Here is a 24,449-nt window from a genome sequence, read left to right as displayed (position 1 = left end):
ATATATATTAAATTGTATAGTAAATGGGATCTTCATAGAAGAACTAATATTCTGTATAAACTAGAGAAAATATAGATTATGAGATGACTGGGTTGTACAAAGCAAATAAATTAGACACTAAGCAATAATCAGACCTAAATAATAAACCAAGTGAAACATTAAAATAATTGCTTATCATTGTATTGTTACTGTTACATAAATAAATACTTATCACTTCACATTTATGGGCAGTTCACCAACACTTTCTTCATTGATTTTCTAACTAAGTGAATTGTGAGGATCACTAATGAATTAAAAAATGAAGATGTAAATTATGAGTTAAATGATATTTCTGATTTACTGCTACTTATAACATGTCTCCCAGCATGAATCACAAAGACTTATGAATTCCCTTAACAATATTTTATTGACAAAATAAAAAAAGAAGGAATTAGAATTTTTATGTTCGTTTTGCTTCTGAGTCGTGCATGGCCACCTAGTAAGAGCTCGCACCATGGAGCAGAAAGCAGTTCTGGAGGGAAGGGAAAGGCCCTGGAGAGTTGAAAAGAACGAGACTTAACACGGATGCAAAACGGAAAAGCGAGGGCCTCGGTGAGCACCGCTTTTACGACCCTCTCTCCGGGCTTCTCCATAGGGGCGGAAGTCTGCAGACCCCGGATTGGGGACGCTGCCCAGACCACTCCTGGGCCTGGGGCAGGAGCTGTGCTTGGAGCTTGACTTAGTGAGGCCAGCCCGTGCTGTGTTACAGAAGCAGGAGGCTGGGAGAAGAGAAAATAATGAAAGTAATGAAAGACGTGAAATTTACCTCGAGGGAGCTCGTTCACACTAACTTCTTATGGATGCTGGAGGTGCGTGGGCTCTGCGTTACTGAACGGCAGTAGATATGTTTAAAATTTAAGGATGAAGGCGAGAAAGCAGGAGACATGAACGTCACTGTCCACGCACCTGCTCTGTGATCTAACTGCGGTGCTCGCCCCTCTCCCGCGGTCTAACTGTGCTGCTCTCTCTTCTCTTGCACACAGGGCGAGGTCTGCCCCAGGACAGAGGGCGCAGAGGGGCAGCGCTGTGTGTGGGCCTCAGCTGTCAATGTCAAAGACAAATTCATTTACATCGCTCAGCCGACTTTGGACAGAGTCCTGATTGTGGACGTGCAGGCCCAAAAAGTGGTGCAGGTATGAACTATTGCTGCCTTAGGAAATACTCACATGTACCCTGTAGTTCTTCCTGGGTACCTTGTACATTGCCATCTGCTTGTCATTCGTGATTATGTGCATAACTAGGACTGTTCCCGTTTTCTGCAAACTCCCTTCTTATTCGGTTGCTTGAGGCTGGTGGATTAAGGGAGTTAATGAAGTGTCTTTCGCTTTACAAAGTTAGACTCGGGAGCACCTCACAATATTAATGTCTTATTGCACAGGGTGACCTTCGCTTCCTCTGTCCTAAGCAAAGAGAGGTGACTCAGAGACCAATTAAGGTATTTGTGGGAACCGTTACAGAATCAGAACGAAGTCTCCCTTGTTTTTATTCTTAACAAAAGCTGAGACAAATGTAGGCCTCCTAGACAGTCGCCTCTTAGCAGAATCTACTGACTATAGTGGCAGAACCAGTAGTGTGCATGTAGGTCGGTGACAGGGGAGGGACCCAAGTGCCCACCCAGCCTCTTCGCCCAGTCCCAGTGCTGTTTCCCCTGCTGGCTAGCCCTTGCAGGGTCACCAGCCGTGAGTGCGCTTGATCTCAGGCTGTGCCTGGCGGGCAGAAGGGAACACACCCCCAGGAATAGCCTCCGCTGTCACTATCTGCTGCTTCTCTGTTCAGGGGAAAAAGCTTACACCAGCTTCGGGACATCTGTGGAACCTGTTATTCCTCAGGGGTAACAGCGTATGCCTTATGAAGTGATGCTGAGGTTAAACGAATTATTTGCGTACAGCGTTTCTAGCAGACCTTGGCGTGTAAATGACCATTTATTTCTGCTTATGACCAGAATCTCTTCCAAGACAGGAGATCCAAGCCATCCCTTAGAATTTTAGTGAACGTGTTGATTCAATATGGGTTTGAGATGGACGTTCTAAAATTGATCTCTGACTAGCATATAAAGTGCCAAGAAACTCGGCACGTGGGGACTCATCGTAAGAACCATTAACCTCATGTGAACACTCCCGTCCCTCCACCCATCCACGCCTCCATCTTTCCATCCACCCTTCCTCCGCTCTACCATTTACCTCTCGATCTTGTCTGTCGATGGACAGATATTATGATATGTGTTGAGTGTCACAAACAGAAGAGTGAAATTATTCCTACTGGCAGCTCTGGTGTCTCCAAGGCTGCAAATTCATAGTGGGCAAAGACAGCTCAGTTTCTAACATGAAAACGGCAGTGGAGAGCTGGGTGAAAATGCGAATTGCTGTTCCTCTGGAAGATGCAGGGTTCCCGGCCTGCACATCTAACATGGGCATGCGAGCCAATGTTCCCTTCTGTGCCGTGAGAAAAAACATTGCTGTGTTTGATTTTGGGACTGCTGACTCTTCAGCAAGTTGGTTTCATTTGAATTTCCACTGCAAGATAGTCCAGTACAAATTATACACACTTGCTTTGGGGTGATCAAAATTCTTTACCAGCAGTTTAAAATTAAACATGTTTGAGGAAAAATCAAGCTGGTTTTAAATTCAGATTTAACAGGAAACTTACACTCACTGCATACACATTTCTACTAAATATTCAAAGGTGAGAAAAGCTAATGTCACTTATTATTCATAGACCTTCACCTTCAGAGGATGATGTCAAATTTAAAAATAATTGAGAGTTGATCATACTGTGTTCAAATGCTATAGTAATGATCACATAAATTGTGTTACTTTCAAAATGCCTATTATAATCATGAAATTCTATGAGAGCATAAAAGACTTCATACAATGCTGACGGGTATAAATTTTATTTTGATACAATTATAATTATGCAGATGTTTCAGCTTAGAATCTAGCATGTACATTTTTGCAGGTTGTAGAATTGGGCCTCAGTAGATTCTCCTCATAACTTTGTTATCAAAGTAATAATACTTTAGGGCTGCAGATTAAGCTCAGTGGTCCTCTATCAGCACAAGGTCCTGAGTTTGATTCCTGGTACCAAAAAAAAAAAGAACTATGAGAATCATATTTTATTACTGCTAAATACCATCCATTGAAGACAAGTTATGTAGGTTTTTGTTACCAATAAAACTAAAGACAGAAACAATTTACTATTTAAAATGACAATGCCAGTACAATATACAGGAATCTATGGGACACAATGAAAGTAGTTTACATGGGAAATTCATAGCACTGAATGCCCACACTAGGAAAACTCAAAGAACAACCTAATGGTGAATCTTAAACTCATAGAAAAAGAAGAGCAAGAGAAATCCACAGCTCATAAAAGGGGGGAAATTATAAAGATCAGAGCATAAATCAATGCAATGGAAACTAAGAGAATGATATAAAAATTTAAATCAAAGAGTTGGTTTTCAAAACAATAAATAAAACTGTAAATCCTTAGCCAATGTTATCAAAAAAGGAAACAAAAGGCTCAAGTTCACACCATTAGGAAGGAAAATGGTAAAGTCATAACAGATTCAGCAGAAATCCAGAGGATCATCAATACTTATTTTGAGAACCTGTACTCTAATAAAATGGAGGACACAGAAGAAATGGATAGATTTCTAGATACAAATGAATTACCAAAATTGAATGAAGAAGATATAAAAATTCTAAATACCCCAATTACAATCAGTGAAATTGAAAATGTAATTAAAAGTTTACAAACAAAGAAAAGCTCAGGTCCTGATGGATTCGCTGCTGAATTTTACAAGACATTTAGAGAACTATTGCCACTACTCTTTAAGCTTTACAGTGAAATTGAAAGGGAAGTGATATTTCCAAATTCATTTCAGGAAGCAAATATTACTTTTATTCCAAAACTAGGGAAAGATGCAACCAAAAAAGAGAACTACAGACCAATCTCCCTAATAAACATAGATGCAAAAATCCTCAATAAGATACTGGCAAACAGTATACAGAGTGTCATCAAGAAGATCATACATCCTGATAAAGTTGGATTTATTCCAGGGATGCAGGGATGGCTTGACATACATAAATCAATACAAGTAATACACTATATTAACAGAGTCAAGGACAAAAACCATATGATCCTCTCAATAGATGCAGAAAAAGCATTTGACAAAATTCAACAACAATTCATGATAAAAATCCTACAGAAAATTGGAATAGATGGTCTTTATCTCAACTTAATAAAGGCTATCTATGAAAAGCCAACAGCCAACACCATACTAAATGGTCAAAAACTGAAAACCTTCACGCTAAAATCAGAAATGAGACAAGGATGTCCACTATCGCCACTCCTGTTCAATATAGTTTTGGAAACATTAGCCACAGAAATTAGAGGAGAGAAAGAAATAAGAGCAATAAAGATAAGACAGGAAGGCGTCAAACTCTCATTATTTGCTGATGGTATGATACTCTACAAAGAAGACCCAAAGAATTCTGCCAAAAGATTTCTAGGCTTGATTGACAGATTCAGGAGAGGAGCTGGATACAAGGTAAATACTCAAAACTCAACTACCTCATCTTTGACAAAGGAACCAAACATCCTCTGTGGAGGAAAGATAGTAACTTTAATAAATGGTGTTGGAAAAACTGGATTTCAACTTGTCAAAGATTAAAACTAGACTCATATTTTTCACAATGCACTAAACTAAAATCCAAGTGGATTAGAGATCTATGTATTAAAATAGAAACACTAAATTTCCTGGAAGATAAGTTAGGTAGTGCTCTTGAAGATATTGACACAGGAAAATATTTTATAAACAAATCCTCAGCAGCATGGGAACTAGCACAAAAAGTCAACATTAGGATCTCATCTTTTTGAAAAGCTTCTGCACTGCCAGAGAAATCACAAGCAGGGCTAAGAGACAACCTACAGTGCGGGAAAAACATTTTACCAGCTGTTCCTCAAACAAAGGTCTACTATCTAGCATATATAAAGAACTCAAAAATATCAGACCTCCCTTCCAAATATATAAAGACCCAATTCAAAAATAGGTATCTGAAATTAACAGATGTTTCTCAGACAAACATGTAAAAGCTGCAAATAAATATATGAAAATCTGTTCTACATCACTGGTCATTTGAAAGATACAGATAAAAACAACACTGAGACTCCACCCCAGAAAGAATGGCTGCTATCCAATTGACCAATAACAGATGCTGGTGGGGTTGTGGTGAGATAGGAACCCTTCTCCTTTGATGGTAGGAGTACAGACTGGGGCAACCGCTGTGGAAATCAATATGGAGATACCTCAAAGTACTAGGATTACAGGTCCCATTTGACCCAACTATTCCTCTTCTGGATATCTTCCCATAAGAATTAAAAGAATCATACAACAGCGATATATACTTACCCATGTTTATAGTGGCACAATTTATAATAGCGAAAACTTGGAAACATCCCAGCTGCTCATCTACTGGAGACTGGATGAAGAAGATGTGTGTGTGTGTGTGTGTGTGTGTGTGTGTGTGTGTGTGTGTGTGTGTTTTAAATAAAATGGAATACTACTCAGCCATAAAGAATGAGAAACTAGAGAGATTTATAACTAAGTGGATGCACGTTTAGCTCATAATCTTAAATGAAATTAATAAGTTATACATGTGTAAGTACCAAATAGTTTTTCAGGTGTGGAAAAGTAAAAGTGTAAATAAGGATTAAAATGTATAATTGATATTGTGTAATAGGAAAAAGTCTAAAAGAGTAGAGGAAGTGTGAGGGGAAGGGGAAAGGGAAAAAGGGAAAAGAAAAATATGTGAAAAGGAAGAAATGAAAACAAAGTATTTGTAAACAGGGAAGGGTAGAGAGGCTTAGGGTAGGGCTGGGGATGGAGAAAAATAAGAACCTGAGAAGTCATGTAAAAGTACAAGATCCCAATGATGTGACTGTATTGTATCTCTAATGTACTAAAAAATTTAATAAACATAAAAAATTAAAAATAAAGTACAAGTAAAAGATTGTATTTATTTTAGGGACAACTGAAATATAAAATACAAATAAAAGATTTACTTACATGATTCCAAAAGACTGAAAATGAAAGGATGGAAAAATACATTTTATGCAAATACTGTAGTAATAAAAAAGAGCAATACTAGTTATTCTAAAATCAGTGTCAAGAAACAAAGTAGAAAATTGTGTATTAGTAAAAGATTCAATTGCAGTGAGAAGATACAACAATTACAGATGTTTCCAAATCCAATAACAGATCACCAGAGAGTATGAAGTGAAATTGACAGGATAATGGGAGAAATAGGCAGGTTCACGAAAGTAGTCAAAGCATTCTGCCCTGCGCTATCCATCGGGTTTAGAATAACTGGGGAGATGGTCAGTTAGGAAAGACAGGATGTCACACGGTACAGCAGATGGGTGCAAAGACCTGAGGAATGCTCTCTCCAAGTGCACAAGGGATAATTTTGAGTATAGACTGTGTCAGACCACAAAGTAAGTCTTCGTGGACTCGATTCATTGAAAGGATCCAAACCTTGACCAACTTTAGCTAGATGGATGAAGGAAAAAAGGACAGTCTCAAATTATTAAAATCAGAAATGATATTCAGGACATTACTAATAATTCTACAAAAAAAGAAAGATATTAAGTGAGTACTACAAATAGTTGTATACTGAAAAATTGTATAACCTCGAAAAAACAGGAACATGGTTCTTTGACAAACTTGCCATATATTTTTGTATTTTATTAGCTATTTTTTGAATTTTCTGTTATATGACTGTAAAATTTACATTTTTAGTGTACTTTAATTTTCATTGTCATTTTATTATTTTCAAAATGACAAATATCTCCTTGGCAGTAAAGGTTTTCTAGTTTTTGTCTTCACTGTTAGCATTAGGAGAGCACTTGCTATCCTCAGCTAAAAAGGGTCCCGGTTTGTTAGTGGAATCTGTGAACCTGTTATCGCTTTGAGTGGCAAATGGTTTCATTTGCTGTTTCCTGAGTTACATTTCTGTGGGAAAGGCACACAGATGTCTTGCTGTATAAAAGAATTAGTAAACAACTGACCTCATTTTGTCTTCTGCAGAGGAGACCTGGCTCTGCCTGGATGCAGAGTGGCTTCCTGGGACACGCAGGAGGGTTCTCAAGCACTGCCCGAGGCTCCTCCAGCCATTAGCACATTACCTTGAGAATCCGCGTCATTAGTTTAAATTAGCTGCTCCTAATTAGCCAGCTGTACTCTCCTCCCAGCCTGATAAGCAGGCTGTGCATTACCGTCCTGCAGCCAGGGCTCAGCCACAAGTCCTGCCCTTCTCTGCTGCTCTTACCCGTGTTTCAGTTTTCAGAGATGGGCCATCGTTATGACATTTTTACAGCTGGTCCATGTGAAGTGTAGTACGTATTTTATTTTATTTTTTTGTATTTTTTGCACTTCCCTAAGGAATATCGATACATTTGTATAATTCTATGTATGTGGGAGGTATGAGGAAATTAATGTTTGATCACCAAAGATAAAAATGAGTAAGTGAATAAATCCTCAGAGTATATGTAAATTGTGTCCTTAAAATATTTTTAAATTGTTAAAGATAAATGCTTTGACTAGTGTCTTTATAAAGCCACAGGAAAGGAAAACCCATCTCATTTTTTCATTAAATTTATTGGTACTTTTTAGGTATACAATTATGTTCATCATTGAGATCTTGTACCTTTACATGATGTATCCTGGTTCTTATTTTTTCCCTGAGAAAAAAACACCAGGAACTGTGTGAGACAATATAGAGATTCCTCTCTTTATCCCCTCTACCTGCCCCTAATTACAAAGACTTTGTTTCCATTTTTTCCTTTCCTCATATTTTTTTCTTTTCCCTTCTTTCCTTACCCCTACCCTTCCCACTTTCCCTTCAACTTTAGTCCTTTTCTTCCTGTTTCACATTATCAGTTATACAATTTGAACCTTATTTACACTTTCAGTTGTGAAAACCCACCTTTAATATTAGACTGCAGTATTTCAATCTATGTTTATAAATTGGGTAAAATGTTATTTCATTGTGATACTATAACACTGAAAATGTCACTTAACATTGGAAATTAAGAAATTTGACATCTAGACCCTGAATATAGAGAATGATGCCTTTAAATATGATAATAAATGTTATTTGATTTTCACAAAATATGTAGTAATTCAATAGAGTTTTATAAGAAGGATAGTGATGTAATTATCCAAGTCTCATCAGGCCAAGTAAATAGATAGTGTGTGCACAAAATCTAGTAGTGTTTATTTTCTGGGACAGAAATTTACACTCTATAGTATAGGAAATGTTATTTAAATAAAATGACACAGAATTACCGAAAAGATCAAAATTAAACACTTTTATGATAATGGAGGTTCCAATCTTTAGCTACAAGTAAGTCTTACTCCCCTTGGCTTCTTAAGGTGGAAGTGAAGACAAATTTTCTAGCCAAATTAATATCAACAATCAAATGTAAATTACACCACGTCACCAATGAGAATTCAATATAGGTTCATTTTAAAGTGGAAGATAGGTGCAAAACCTATATGTTTTCCAATCACTACTTCCTAAATGTTTTCTTAAGCAATATCATTTTCCAGAATTAAACAAGTGTTGCTGGCAGAAGAAACAAGCATGTTGTGTATACCAGTGGTTGCCAGAGTAGAGCCTGTGCCCATGGAGGGGGCAGAAATGTGGCCGCTGAGCGGAGGGATCCCAGCACGCTTGCTTCTCTTTTTCTCTCAGAGAAGATCATATTACATTTTGTGAGCTTTTCCCATAGGGACCAACATTGGCCACTGACTTAATCTGCATGGTTAAATTGTCATGTAGGATAGAGTGGGTGTGAGAATTTTGAATGAAAGACAGGAATTTTACAGTATAAGGGGTCAACTTTGATGCTCTATGTTTCTGTTCTATCTGTTAAAAAGACAATCAATAGTGCTTGTGTTGACAACATGACTACTATAAGGATTAAATTTTCAAAATTTGTATTTATGTAATACATAAAAATGTAGCCTATTGCAGAATTGTTTTTGCAAATGATTGTTTTTGTTACATAAAATAGTAACGGTCCTAATAGTAATCATTTTGGTGTGCTATGTAATTTCCAGCACTCTTCTGGCACGTAGAAGTGTATGCATTATAAACTATTCTGACTTCCACAGTGTTATTTTAAGTGCACGAGTTGTGTCATTTTCAAAGCAGACACCTGCCTTCTCAGAGCCCAGAATCCACTGGAAAGAGACAGACAATAAAACACAAATCCTTCACAATAAGATGTAAATCGTAAAATGAGCAGGTGTTGAGTGAAGTGGGAAGGAGGGAGGGCAGAGACCGAGTGGACAGAGCTGAGGCTGTGTGGCTAAGCAGGTCGGTGCCCATGATTTATGTGCAACGATCAGTGCCCAGCGGGCAGCATTACTGGTCAACATCTGGTGGCCGGTGCCCTGTGGTCAGTGTCAGTCAGCCGTCAGTGCCCAGAGGTCAGTGTCACTGGTCAATGTCAGCAGTCAGCAGTGCCTAGCGGTCAGTGGTCAGCAGTCAGTGTAGGCAGTCAATGTCCAGCGGTCATTGTGACTGGTCAGCATCAGTGGTCAGTAGCTGGTGTCTGCATCACTGGTTAGCCTCAGTGGTCAGTGGGTGGTGGAGATGAGGGTGTGGTGCCTGGTGCTGTCCGGTGGACTTGGGCCCCAGGGGCCTCGCACCCTTGGCCTGTGTGGGGTCAGCAGCAGAGGAGGCCACAGGCAGGAGCAGATTGAGAGTGAGGCCACTGCAGCAAGCCATGGTGTCCCCGAGGGAGGAGCTAGGACATGGCCACCGTGGCTTCCTGTGCTAGCCACAGTCGCTGGCAGAGCAGTGTGGAGGCAAGGAGCAGGGCACAGAGGACGGCTGGAGCAGCAGCAGTGCGTGAGTGCATCTGCTCCGGTGTGCACGGGAGGGCCCCAACCCGAGGGCGCCAACCCTGCAGTACCCAAGGGCCTTCAGGTCCTGTCCTGGCTCTTCTTGTGGCAGAAAAAAAGAAAAGGAAGGAAGAGTTAAAGTGTTAAAATATTGCCCTTCTGTGTTACACTGAGCAAGGAGTCCCAGTTTACTGATCCTTTCAAATCAATTTCGGGACACACCTGAAGATACTTCGTAAAATTCATGTATGTGATTTATTCCTTCCAAAGGCTGATGGTGTAAGTAGGAAAATATCCACTGTTTGGTGGAAAACTAGGATCTAGAAGTGTTGTGAGGGTGCTCATGTGGCGATATTTCCATCTCAATTATTGCTGAAAACCCTGTAATGTTCCCTCTGTAAAATGTGTTGTGTTACTCTCAAACACTTTCAAGCAGATTTTTCCTAAGAATTACATTTTTCTAAATGAATTATACCATATTACTTTTCTTTGCTTTGATTTACATTATCTTTTCCATTGTTGAACTTTTGTAACCAATTATCAAAATGCCATACAGTAACTGAATTTAGAAACAATCTTTTGAAATGCTGAACACAAGGCACTTAATGCTTTCATAGGTCATTGCACATTTTTCCAATGCTGAAGATTTTCTGAAACGTGATTGATAGCCCCTCCTCTAAATACATATCCTGTTGTGTATCTTAATACGCTCGAAGGCGATCGATCCTGCACAGTCTCCGTGAAATATTCTCACAGTTAACTAAAACATTACCCCCTTCTCACTGAGAAAAGCATTCATGCTCAAAGTCTTAACTGAAACATCTCTGCCTCTATCCCTCACCTGTGTTGTGCTTCGTTCTCTGAGCTTGTGTGCTATTTTACTTTTCAATGCTTGTCATGTTATGCAACGCGCTTCTTGCACCCTTTGCTCTGTGTTTTCTTTCCATAAAGAGGCTTTGTTTATTTTCTTCCTCTCCTAGGTTCTCCTTTGCTGAATAAAGGTACTGCATTTCTAAATCCTTGCACATAGTAGTGGTTGCACCAATAGACTTTAAGATGCTCACAGTCACCATGGCAACTCTGGTTCCATTAGTTTTTCTTCTTCCTTTTCCTCTGCTGTTCTGGAGAGGGAACCCGGAAACGTGCACGTGCCGGACAAGCACCGCCTTGGAGCCGCACCCAGGCACTTTCCCTCCTGAGTGGAGATCAGGTGTGCTTGACATTCGCGGCCCCTTCTGGACCGCGCGTGCCGCGAGTGTTGCACTAGGTCTGCCTCTCCTACGACCTTACTACCACTTTTTGGATAGGCATTCGCGATTTCTATTCAAATATAGGGGACAGTGAGGCAAAAACTGGTAGCTCCCCAAGGTGTTTTGTTCCCGTGAGTGTAGAAGGGGGACTTGAGGTCGGTTTCAGAGCGTGTGCTCTTGAGCAGGACACCTGCTGCCTTGGGATCCTCCACTGACCGGCACTGCTTCTGGAGGCAAAAATGCACAGATCTCAGCCCTGGGGCTCCCTTCTGTCCTCCAAGATCAGCAGAGACCCCAAAGAGTATTTTAATATGAATCATGGGGGCAGCTAACTCCTCTATTATCAGGAGTGGAACTATTAGCCCAGTCTTACAGAGCGGCCTGGGGTCTCTTTCTGTATCGGGTGGGCGACGCGTGTCCTGGGGACTGTGCAGCACCATAGAAAACAACACTAACGAAAGTCCTGGTGAGGAGAAAAGTCACCTTGAGACACCTGGCAATCTGGAGGTTTTCATTCCAGTAGGTCTTTCTTACTTATTTACAGACTTAAGCTCATTTTATTATTATGTTCTTATAGTTGAATAGCAATGAGGCTTTGTTAGTGTTTCTTGTCTTTATATGGAGTTATTCTCTTTTCAACATTTCAAGATGATTACATTTTAAGTTGCATGCAAAATATTCTGACTATAATAATTACACAGAGATCAAATTTAACAGGTAGAGGACAAGATAGGAAAAATCAGAGGACTCTTACTGCTTTGTCATTAGTGCAGTGACTAATGATAGGTGAAAATGCACTGAAATTACTGATCAGTCCATGAGGAAATTTAGATGAAACATCTGCCATTCATTCAAAACAATCGGCAAAATACCACGCGATTTCTTAAGCAGCAAACCACTGAATTGCCTTAATAATACCAAGTCTAGGGACAGTTGTTCGGCTTTGTTCAGTAACCCAACATCATTGTCAAGAATCCAGGCTCCTTTTTCCTCCTGCTGCACCCTTAAGTGGTTGGCCTGTTTAAGATTATTGTGAAAGACCTCACAGTGGCTGTGGAAGCTGGGGGCTGACGCCCTCACACTCAGGTTTAAAGGAGGAGGAGGAGCGAGGGAGGAGGCCGCTCCTATCACTACCCGGGTGCAGATGCGTTCTACTCTCAGCTCACAGCAGCTGACTTCTCAGCAAAGATGCGGGTAGGCTGTGACCCTGTCCCAGGTCAGAGCCACCGGAAAACCTCAGGCCATTGTCGGGGCACCAGTGCCACGGAGCCGATGCTCACAGGGGGTTCTGCCGAGCCTGTCCAGACTGCACGATGGCTCTGGGGCTGGGAAGAAGGTGGTGAGGCCATTGGTGTACGAGTGTTTCAAGGGGTCTTCTCAGAAGTTCATTAATTATTTCAGGGATCCATGAACATTGGGAATTTTTAAAATTAATTTATTAGTACATTTAAAGTATGCAACATGGCATTCATCATTGGAAATCTGCACCTTTACATAATCCATCTTGGTTCCTATTTTTTCCCCATTCCCCTGCCCTCCCTTCAACCCCTCCACCCCTCCCCACCTACAAAGACTTTGTTCCCATTTTTTTCTTTTTCTCACATTAATTCCATTCCCTTCTTTCTTTTCCCTTCCCCATTCCACTTCCCTTCCTCTTTGTACCTTTGCTTCCTATTACACATGTTCTATTATACCTTTCAGTCCTTATTTACACTTTCAGTTTCTCACACCAGAGAAACTATTCGGTATTTACAAACGTGTGCCCTATTTACTTCACTTCAGAGTATGGCCTCAATATGCACCCATTTAGCTATAAAGTCTCTAGTTTCTCATTCTTTATGGCTGAGTAGTACTCCATTTTTTTAACACACACACACACACACACACACACACACACACACACACATACACACACACTTTATCCAGTCTCCTGTTGATGGGCAATTGGGTTGCTTCCAAGTTAACAGTGGTAATTTTAAACAGGAAAAATTCATGGGAAAGTTTCAGAACAGGCAATAGTAAGTCCAAATGTCCAACAATTAAGTTAAAGTATGAATTTCCATACATCCTTCACAAATGTAAATTACCTGTTACTAATCCAATGAGAATAGCACTGCATTGCAAATCAAGACTTGGAAAATTCTGCAATGTAAAGAATAAATCAGGGCTTGGAGAATTCTGTAATGTAAGGAGTTTCCAGTTGCTTCCATCACTGCCTAAAATTTTGCTTTACCAAATACAGGCACTTTCTCTCAAAAATTTGGGAAATATATAAGTAACTACTACAGGAAATTATTTTTAAAAAGTATTAACTTCCATTATAAATAACTTGAAATTAAAGTGAGTAAAATAATTTCTGGGCAATAGTTTTCTTACAGGAAGTTGTGTTTTAAGTCAAACCTTAATATTATAACTATTATCAGAAAAAAACATGTTTACCCTACCACGTGCGATCATTTGTTTTACTTTTATCAGTCCGTACTTGCAGTTCCCTAATGATCACACTCACTGCAGGGAACTAGTGCAGGTCTATAACACACTTCAGTTCCTTTTTCCCCTTTCCCTCCATCCCATTTTATTTTTCAGCATCAGATTAATTTATCTTATAAAACATTAGAAAGTTAATTATCATATATATAGATTGAAAACCAGACCCATAGGCCAAAGAACATGTAAAACATTTAAGATAATTGTGTGAAGTCAAGGTGCACATTCAGACTTATTGTCCTCTCTGAGTTGCAGTACTTTTCTCTCCCCTTTTCTTCTATAGTCTGTCTTTTATTTTAAAAAATATATATTAATATTTATAAATAAATACATATTTATATATATATTATCTATATAAATATGTAGTTCCTCATACAAGATAAAATGTTACATTTAAGCTTGTGTGTCTGATTTACTTCACTTAATAGTATGGTTTCCAGGTGCATCCATTTTCCTACAAATCACTTAAGTTTATCTTCTTTATGGCAGAGTAATACTTCATTGTGTATAAATACCTCAGTGGAAATCAATATGGAGTTTCCTCAAAAGAATAAAACTGGAAATTCTATTTGACTAAGCTATTCCCTTTCTAGATAGCTTCCCAAAAGAGTTCAAATCATTATATTACAGTGGTGTATGAGTACCCATGTTTATAGCAGCACAATTCCTAATAGCTAAATCTCAGAAACAGCCTCTATGCTCATCAACAGACGACTGTATAAACAAGAAAACATTGTAATTGTTGCTTTTTCCTTCTCTACTTTTAGATTTCTTATTAAAGAAATTATATTAGGTAAGCAGTTAATGGCATTATAGCCATATGTCAGATTTTGGCATTTCACGGACAACGTACAGTCACCTGAAAACCCCCAACCCTGGTGCTGTGACACAGTCCTCACCTGTGCCTAACTCTGGGCAGCAGTGGGGTGTTAACCCCTCTGATCCTGGACTTCGCAGGGCTGCTCCGTGACTCATGATTACGTAGGTAACGAATCAACAGACGATGGCACACAGTTATGCAAATGACGAAGAAAAGTGGGCTGTGTAAAGGACAGAATTTCCAAATTAATCAAACAGGAAATTAGAAAACTAGACCATTGGCATGATACACGTTTAATCTGACCTCAAATCCTTGGCTGTTCCATCTGAAACCTTCCCTCTCTTCGCAGGCGGTGAGCACAGACCCCGTCCCCGTAAAGCTGCACTACGACCGATCGCACGACCAGGTCTGGGTGCTGAGCTGGGGCAGCATGGAGAAGACGTCGCCAACCCTGCAGGTGGGTGCCGGCAGGCCCGGGGCAGGCCCTGGAGGCTTGGTGGGCACTGTGGACTTCAGCACTGAGGTCCCCCCAGAGCACGTTGCACAGAAGAGAAGAGAAGGCTGCTGCTCGGAGAGGGTTTGGGACGGGGAGGTCATAGTCCTGCTCACCACGGTCGTGCCCATGTGCAGAACGATCTCTGGTGTCCTTAGGGTGGACAGGTCCTAATTTTTGAAGTCCATCTTCTCTGCTGACTCTCTTCGGGGGCTGGGCGGTGTGGGGAACGTTTTGCTTCAGCTCCTGGTCAGGAAGATGGGAAGGTCCAGCCTGTGGGTGGCGGTGTGAGGAGATGCGCTGGCCTTCCGGAGTTCCAGGCTGCTCCCTCCTGGCTTCATCGCCCGCCCATCCTGGATGCGCTCAACTGTGGGGCTCAGCCGGCCCCAAGTTCCCTTGGCTGCTGGGACTCAGGCCTGAGTATGGGCCCCGACCGCTTCCTGTCGCCCAACCCCTCTGCAGAGTACCAGAAAAGCCCCTAGAAATGAAACACTGGATTCATCCACAGCTTGGCCAAATTGGAAGGTCAGCAGGCCTTCCCTGAGCACGGAAGCACACAAGTTTATCACTGTGTGGGACAGAAGCCAGGAAATGTACACACATGGGTTTCATCATGGTCTCATTCACCAGACCGTGCAGGAAATGCTGACTTTTCCTTGGAAATCAGCCTAGGGTGGTTGGTGGTTTCCACTCCCAGCATGAGGGAGCTGGATAAATGGGTGATTGTTTAAAATCCTAATTTTTTTAAAGACCTGATCTGCCTCTGTGTTATGCCAACTCTCAGCTGGCTGCCAGGGGAGGGGTGTGACAGGGGACCGAGGCCAGGGGGTCTATGGGGAGGATGAGGTGGAGTCCTGTGTCCTTGTAGGGAGCTCCACAGCCCCACCCATGCCAACCCCAGCAGTAGGAAGGATCAAGAACCACCAGAGACCAAGACTCAGAATTAAGTGCTAATTATTTATGCCATAAAATGGGAAAGATATAATTTTGAGAGGTATTACATAATTTACAGAGCAGGAAGTTAATTTGGTGACCATTGGTAGCAAGGATTTGAAAGTGAAATTTTATAGGCAGGAAAGTGGGCTCTTTATTTTTGTTTGTCTGTTTATTTTGGTGCTGGGAATCGAGCCCAGAGCCCTGGCCTTGCTGGGAGAGCGCTCTCCAGCTGAGCTGCAGTCCAGCCTGAGAAAGCCCTGTGGAACCACACACCTCTGGGCTGGGGACCTTGCCCACTGCAGACACAGCAGCAAGAGCAGCTGGCTGCAGTCAATGGGCAGTTTCCCTTCCCAGCACAGGATCAGCTTTTTATTTGCAATCAGTGAGTGACTAAAAGGTTAATTATTTTGCCAAAGGCAAATATTTTACATTTTTGTCTCTTTTATTAAAATATACTTCAATTGATTATTTTCAATTTATAGAAAGACATTATTTTAAAGTATGTTTTTATGTATTCTAAGGTTTTAAAAAAGGTTTCATATGACTTATTTTGGAGTATTCATAGTTAGGTTTCAGGGTTTGTGCTAAAGAAGGGATTCTGTTCTAATAAACCTCATATTACGTATACTTACCCTTATTTTCTCATTATAACAAAGATAATGTTTTCATAATTCAGAAGTCTTTTAATAAAGTTAAAATCTTCCACATTGAAAAAAGCATATAAATTGCCATTTCATGAACCATAGGCTGATTTTCAGGAGGGCAGAAAGTCTGCAAAGAACAGCAGAAACATGACTATTTCTTAAAGGAAACGGGAGCAGCGGTGCGGAGCGGACCCTGACCGCGTGCACTCTTGCAGGTGCTGACCCTGGCCAGCGGGAGTGGCCCCCACCACACCGTGCACACGCAGCCCGTGGGCCGGCAGTTCGACAGCGTGGACGACTTTTTCATCCCGGCCACCACCCTGCTCATCACCCACGTGAGGTAAGCGGCTCCCGTCAACTCCGCAAGACACGGAGTCTCCAAGTGATTTGCCTATGAAATAAACGTAAGCGACTGCATCTGGTTTGACTTTGTGTCTTGTGGGTATGTTTCCATTTGTCGATATTAGTGATGAATTTCCCATTATGTGTTTCTTTCCGTGCCTAATAAGTAAGTGAATTTATCACGAATGCAGTTGTACTTTGTTACCTTTATCAATTTAACTGTTAATGTTTTTCCAAATTGTCATTACGGTTATACTTCCTACTCACTTGCAAAATGCTGACATTTCTTGGAAAGAGTAATAATTTAAATGACAGAAGCACATCTCAAAGGGAGATAATGTCCACTTGAAGATGACATGAATGATCCACAGTTACAGAAACCTGTTCAGGTTATAACACTCTTGTATCATCTTTTCCTTGTCTTGGAATTAGTATAAAAGTATATTAGTGGCACAACACAGTGCGTGGCTGTGAGAGCTTTGTGTTAGCATTTTCTGTCTCTCTGCCGGTCTCCCGCGGAGGAGGCTGGTCTGGAGGAGCAGCTCCGAGGCTGCCCCACTGGGGTAACTGCCCGAGGGCACCTGTGTGCTGGGTGTTCCAGAGAGAGCCCAAACGTTCTCACAACACAGTGTCACTTTACATCGCGGCTCAGTTGGGGTGGAAATCGTTACAGAACATCCCGATAATATGAATAGATAAAAGGCACAATTGTATTGTAATATTTCATGTATTTATGAAAAAGGCTGCAAAGTATATTTGACATTCTTTTAAACATCCTTGTTCCTTTCAGGAAATACATGAAGTTGTGAAATACATGGGAATCTTGCCAGTATTTTATAGGGATTTAAGTGAGCAAGAATAAAGAATTAAATGATAGCTATCTGACCTGTATATACATTTAATCCATTTTCATTGGCACGAATGATCGTCACGTTTCATATTGCGGTTTAAACTAATTATCTCTATTTTTGCAGCGAATGGTAAGAGTAGAAATTAACTTGCATTTCCCGAAATCGCCTGTTAGCTGTGTGAATTGTTAAACAGTAAAGATGCATTCTACATCAGAAACACCCGAGCAATGATGTGGCCCTCTCTCCTTCCCGTGCCATGAAATCTATTTCTAGACGAGTTTGGCCTGTGTGTAAATACACATTGCCGAGCATTTACGTTGTCGCTCTCTCACAAGCCCTGCTGTCAGCCGATGCTGACCTCACTTTCCGCGCCACCTCTGGCGGGTGTCCTTGCCTGGCAGCTGGAGGGCTGACACACACCTCGTCCTTGAGTAACGTTTGCGTCCTCCTTGGACCTAGCATCATGTTCACCCACTTTTCTCCCGGATGACATCTCATTTCCAGTGAAACGCTCCTGGTCAAGGCCCAGGCTTTCACGTCATTACGACCATAGAAAACTGCGGACGTGCTCCTCGCAGGAATGAACGGAGCAGGTGGGAGGGTCACCCCATCCCGGGGAAGATGCCTTTCTCCAGGGGAACCAGTGCCCTACCCTGGGGCATGGGCTTGGGCGGCCAGTCGGCAGCTTCCGGGGCTCCTCCTCTGCTCTGTAGACCTGAGCCTCGCTTGCTCAGGGTCCGAGCAGCCCCTTCTGCTCCTGGCGAGGGTGACCTTAGCCATGTCACTGCCCTTGGGAGTGTCTAAACAGTGTTTCAGTATCAATTGCCCAGTAATAGTCATCGTTAAAGATGTTCCAATCTGTTCAGCCACACCGGTGTCTTTGTGATTTTGTACAAGTTTACTAAGAATCTGTATTCTTTTCCTGCCTTCTTTCTCCTCAGTTTTGCCTGCAATTTTTCTTTTTCTTTTCTTCCTTTTTTTTTTTTTTTCTCTTTTGTTTCTCTGCTTATCATTCTCTTGTTTCTCTGGTCAGTCTGGAAGATAAATTAAGAGTGAGAAGTTTAAAAATACCAAAATACGTATGGTAGTTTGCTTGATGGTACTAGTGTGTGTGTCTGTGTGTCTGTGTATTTTTGAGATATTTGCACACATTTGTGTGCACACATATATACACACATATACTTCTTTTGAGACAATGCATACATAAAACATCATGTCATACATGCCTTAATATATACAGTAAAACAGTCAAAAGGCTTTATAAATGTATAGTATTATTATTATTTTGGTCCTGGAGATCAAACTCAGGACCCAGTGCTGGCAAGGCACACAGTAGCACCACTGAGATAAATCCCTGGCCCTAAAATTTGACAAATATAATTTTAAAAAATTAATACTTTTGTAAAACTTGTGGAAATTCACTTTTTCATAGCATCTGAAGTTCTCAACACTGCAGAAGTTCTTCTGTTCCTTGCTTAGGTTCTACTCTAATTTTCATGAGTGTCTGAGAGGGTGGCCGGTGCCACCCACTCAGCTCCTCCTGCCTTCTCCCAGGTCCCAGCCCATGAATCTTCCACCACCCACATTCATCCAAGGGCCAGAGCCAATTAATGAGGGGACCTTTTCAGGCTTTCAGAAACTGATGCATTAATTCTCTTTCTTCTCCATAAGATCAGGTTGTGTGAGTCTGAGGCTCGGGATGAGCAGCCACGTCCTGCTCTCCTACCTTTGATCTGAATTGAAATATTCCTTTCACCATGAAGCTCTGGTTACTAGAAAGCCTGAGTCCCTGCCCTCTTCTTTCCTGAAGGAGTTGAAGTGAGTGACATTTCCCAGAGGGTGAGAAGGATGTATTCTACTGCTGGCTCTTGGAAAGCTCCCGCTACTTGCCAAGCTTTTCAAAGGGCCTGACCAGATGCTGAACAAAAGTTCATTTTCATAACTCTAGTGAGTAACTCCATACAATGGGCTTTCAATATACTATGGTGTGAGTTGGTTAATTTCCCTTACTCACTAAATAGAAATTTAAATAACTTGAAATTTGGCTAAATATACAGAAATGCTTTTTTATATTTATTGAAAATGGTATTCATTTCATAATTTTATGTCTTTTCTTTTTAAGTAAGAATGAAGTAATGGTAGCTTATGATGTTAATTTATACAAAAGCAGTTCCATTGAGTATTTGATGATATATATTTTTACATTAATGATTCATTCTGCTTCTCAGTATTAACTAAACATTCACTAAGAGGCTTAGTATTCTGATAGTAGATAGTAGTAGAATCTTTAAAAACCTTAAACTTCAGGGCTGAGGATTTAGCTCAGTGGTCCTACTGCCTGCCTCGCAAGTGCAAGGACCCAAGTTCAATCCCCAGTACCAAAAAAACCTTAAACTTCAGCAAGAAGTTAACAAATTTTTAAATATAGTTTTAGAATTGACATTATATAGTACAAAATATAGTATATTTTGCAATGACATAAAAATTATAAATTATTATATGAAGAATTTACTTTACATTTTTAGTATATGTGCAAAATATAGTACCATTGAGACTGATAAAATTGAAGATGTATATGATTCTTGCAATAATTGTGTGTACTTATTATAATACACATTGATATGAAAATTCCTTCTCTTTATATCACAAATGTATTCTACAAATATAAAAGTTAGGAAAGAATGAAGGTAGGCGAGCTTCACCCTGGAGGACAGGTGTTAATGGGGTCAAACCTGAGAAGGCCCTTTTGGCATAAACCAGAATGGTTCTGTCTCTTATGGGCTGCAGCTCTTATAGGGACAGTGACTGTCTTGAGTCAGGTTTGCTTTGAGACCTTTGACCCCCAGCTGTTGTGCCTACCTGTGTTATCTGTCAGGGCTCCGTGTTCTAACAGGGGTCGGTAAATCCTGCTCAGCCAGTGAGGCTGGCAGTTCTGCCCCCTCACTTTTGACTCATAACGAGAGCCTTTAAATCTTGAGGCCTAAACTAGTCATCACCTAGCTAAGGCAGCAGGGATCTAATTCCGTTACCAGAGAAGCTGTTGCACAGCCCTATTGTCAAGTTAAAATGAAATGACTATCACTGCGTGTAAACATATGTCTGGACATGGTCGTGCTGCTGCTCTTCATTTTTTATGATATGGCAAAGGCATGGGAGATGAAATGTCTCTTGTAATCACTCTTGTAATTAAGCTAGAAATTAGAAAGTAATTAAAAATAAGCTTATTACTTTTCAGAAACATTCTTGTGCTGCTTGTTTTCAACTTCAAAGTAACAAAATTTCATGCAGCATAGGGATTTATATAACTGATTGTTTCATTCTCGGTATTATAGAGAGAAAAATTTTAAAGTCAATGTCTAGTTGTAGAATATGCAAACAGTGCAGCTGGCTATGCAGGTGCTGCCAGAATTTGCATAAAAAGTGAGAAACAATGCATCTGGCAGTGATATATCATGTTATCATATTTTCTTTTAATGTTTGCCTAAGGATGAGAGGGGTAAAGAGAATTAACGGAATGAGAGAAAAATGAAGAAGTTGATGGGAATCAAGGAATGAGCGACAAATTTTTCATAGCAATTTCTTAAAAAAAATCAACCCTTCCCTAATTCTTCCTGAGAATGATATATTTTTGATAGGGAGGGTGGGCTAGGAGATTAGGACGTGGCAGAGCTGGCTGGGGAAGTAGGCGTGACCTGTTAATTACAAGATCTGGGGACGCATGCGCAGAACTGTTCCCAAAGCCCTGGGTGTGGACTTCCAGGGAGAACTCCAGCAGGTTTTCAGTAGGAGCCCAGACCTGACATCAGCCTCCCAGGACCAGGTGTAGAAGTCCTTGCATGTTTCCTTGTGATTTGACGGCATAAAAGACATGCCAACGCCACAAAGCTTGCTCTCACGGATTTCCTCACGACAGCTGGCCTGCACCTCCAGGGTGTACTTTTATCTTGCTTTTCCTCTTTTACTCACCTTTCCCTCAGCCCAAGCTCTATTGCAGAGCCAGTTTCTCCCTCACTCTTCACTTTTACTCTTTCAAATTAACATCACCATTGCTTTTTCGCTTTTGTTCAATTCTTTGAGAGGGGAGAAACTGGACTCTAACTCCAGAAGGAGAGGTGAGCGACCCAAATCTCATTCACACTTACTTGGTGGGCTGCTTTTGAGAAGGAGACATCCAGTAACAAGGGGCTGGAGTGAGGTACATTTGGAAGCCCACAGGGAGGAGAGCAGGACTTGGGAGAGGGCACAGCAAGGTGGAGGTTAATCCACAAGAATGACCGTGAGAGCGAGCTCTCCTAGAGCTCCGGACTGATCCTGGGTACAGAATGAAGAAACACAGCAGGGAGTGTTCTCAACCTGGATTGCAAGGGAGCAGCTGATACTTGGTGGAGGGGTGTCACCTGGGGAAATTCTTTATGGCTTTCAGTGAGTAACATAATACTGTTAATACATTTTAAAATAAGTGCTATTAGGAGAGGAAGAGAAATAAGCATGTTTAAAGCTCATCCTGTGTGTCACAGCCTGTCATGCCTCTTTGTCTCCAAGCCTACCTGTCCACGTAGAGTTTAAGTAGAAAGAAACTGAGTCCGACCTGGCTGAACTATGGGGTTAGCTGGTACTGAGGGCTCTTACAGTAAACAGGGAGGAGAGGACCTTCCAGTTAGGCATCGACTATCAGGAGGAGCCCTGGAAGTATTAAGGGGAGGGCAAAGACAGATGTTGTTCTCTGAGATGTCTGCTGACCCTTGAAGCCAAGCCCTGCCCCAGTTTGATCATACTGCAGAGCTTCAAGACATATAACCAGCTCTTTGGATCACATGTCTACAGAAATAGATCTTTAAAACATATCTAATTCCTGAAAGAAAAATGGAGCAGTTGAAAAGTTGATATATTTATTATCGTCTTTTTAGTACACATATACAGGGTTCTAAAATCAAAAAGTGTCCTTGGGAGTTGGGAGGGAAAGAGTGTGTGTGTCTGTGTGGTGTGTGTGTGGGGTGTGCACCTGGAAGTAGATAGGCAGGGGCATTGCTTTTGACCAGTGTTAGTGACAAAGAAACAGTGAGTGGAGCTATCTGTAATCACAGAGGCAAAGAGATCTAAAATCCACAGACAGAAAAGCAAACTCCTCAAAGTGCCACAGGCCACAGTCCTCCTCTCCTCTGCGATGGGCTGCTAATCAAAGCAGGAGCACACAGGGCTTGCCCTCTAGGTGCTCTGTGACATTCCCCACCTCCCCACGACAAGTCCAGAGATGACACGGGGCTGGATCCAGCAGCACCGGTTGGGTTGATCCTTGATTTCTGTGGGCTGGAAAGGACAAGGGCAGTGGAAATCACCTCTGACTGTGCTCCAGGCCAGACGAGTACTCAGAGTCAAGAGCTCAGTAGAAGTCCCTAGGGTCGCACCTGTCCAGGTGATCACAGTCAGCACAGGGAGGGGCTGCAGCCCACACCAGGGATGCAGACCTGAGACAGGAGGCGGGCGGGGCTGCTCTGCAGGCTGCAGTGGGCAACAGTGCTCTTTTCTGTCATAAATTACAGCAAGGAAATGATTGAGAAAGGACTGGATTTGATAGATGTCTCCGGAAGACTCCTCCAAGGGAGAAACAAACACTCCACAAAAGTGAAAGTTAAAGTATATCATACTCAATTTCATCAAATCTTCTAAAGCAAAAATTATATATATATATATATTGCTAGCCATATATCAGAACAAATCTATTCTCACAACTTGATTCATGGATAGGCCAAATGCACGGAGATATAAGTTAGCGCTAAAATTGTCTGTTTACAGTAAAACTTTACTGTATTAGAAATTGAAGCTACAGGTATTCAATGGTATTTTAAGAAAAGTATAATTTCACTATGATAAATGACAAAATTTGTTCAAAAATGTTTTTAGGTGGAAGTCTAAGTTGGCTTTTTTTGCTCCAGTCATCCTTACATGCTAATTAAACTCACAAAGAGAAATAAAGTAACAAAATAATGTAAATATCCCATGAACCAGAACGCTTTTAATCTACTCTTTTAAGTAGTGAGTATCTAAAACATTTATGAGCTCTGAGAACGTGACTTCCCTCTTCCCCAGCTTCTGGTAACTCCTTCAGTCCCGTTATCTGCTCCAGACAAGAACGAAGTTTACATCGGCTAAACAGTTGTCTCATGGGACACCAACACCAACTGATCCCGCAGCTGCACACCTCAGCTGGACGACACAAGATTCACTCATTGTTTACTATGAAACAAAGCACACATGTTACATGTGTGTACACGCCTACATCTGCAAACCACTGTTAGCGGACCACTTGGTATTCTTGCATGTGTGAAAAGCTCAGATTCATGAATGTGGACTAACTTTCTTTGTTTTATTTCTAAGAATTAAGAACATTATACCCTTCAAACTTTGGCCAGTGATGCCATTCTTCCTCATTTTCAGCATGTCCTCTGGGTTTGCTTTTCCTTTAGTCAGTACTTTCAACATTCATGAGCATATTAGTTCACACACTGACTATAAAGTGCCTAGAAACGGAAGCACTGAGTGCCTACAAAACAATCGTGTCTGTGTGTATTCAGTTTGATACCTGCTTTTCCTCTTGAGCCAGAGAGCCCTGCCTAAGTCCTGTCTTGGTCTGGCTGGTAATGAACAAGGGCTGCACTCCTCTTTTTTTTTTTTTT

At 41.2% G+C, this 24,449-nt stretch overlaps 1 protein-coding gene across 1 annotated transcript in view; it reads left to right on the top strand.

Annotated features, from left to right (window-relative positions):
* Nucleotides 1-24,449, top strand: part of Fstl5 (follistatin like 5) — a 716,962-nt gene that overhangs the window by 632,781 nt on the left and 59,732 nt on the right. The window contains exons 14-16 of the mRNA XM_033759984.1: nt 1,023-1,172; nt 14,859-14,966; nt 16,798-16,922. Coding sequence (XP_033615875.1) covers nt 1,023-1,172; nt 14,859-14,966; nt 16,798-16,922 — 383 coding nt within the window. The remainder of the gene's footprint in view (nt 1-1,022; nt 1,173-14,858; nt 14,967-16,797; nt 16,923-24,449) is intronic.

The sequence above is a fragment of the Fukomys damarensis genome, unplaced genomic scaffold (genome assembly GCF_012274545.1).
Source record: "Fukomys damarensis isolate Sample0158 unplaced genomic scaffold, DMR_v1.0_HiC HiC_scaffold_38, whole genome shotgun sequence".
Lineage (NCBI taxonomy): Eukaryota > Metazoa > Chordata > Mammalia > Rodentia > Bathyergidae > Fukomys > Fukomys damarensis.
Note: the sequence above shows the minus strand (reverse complement) of the source record. Positions and strands in the feature narration are given on the sequence as shown.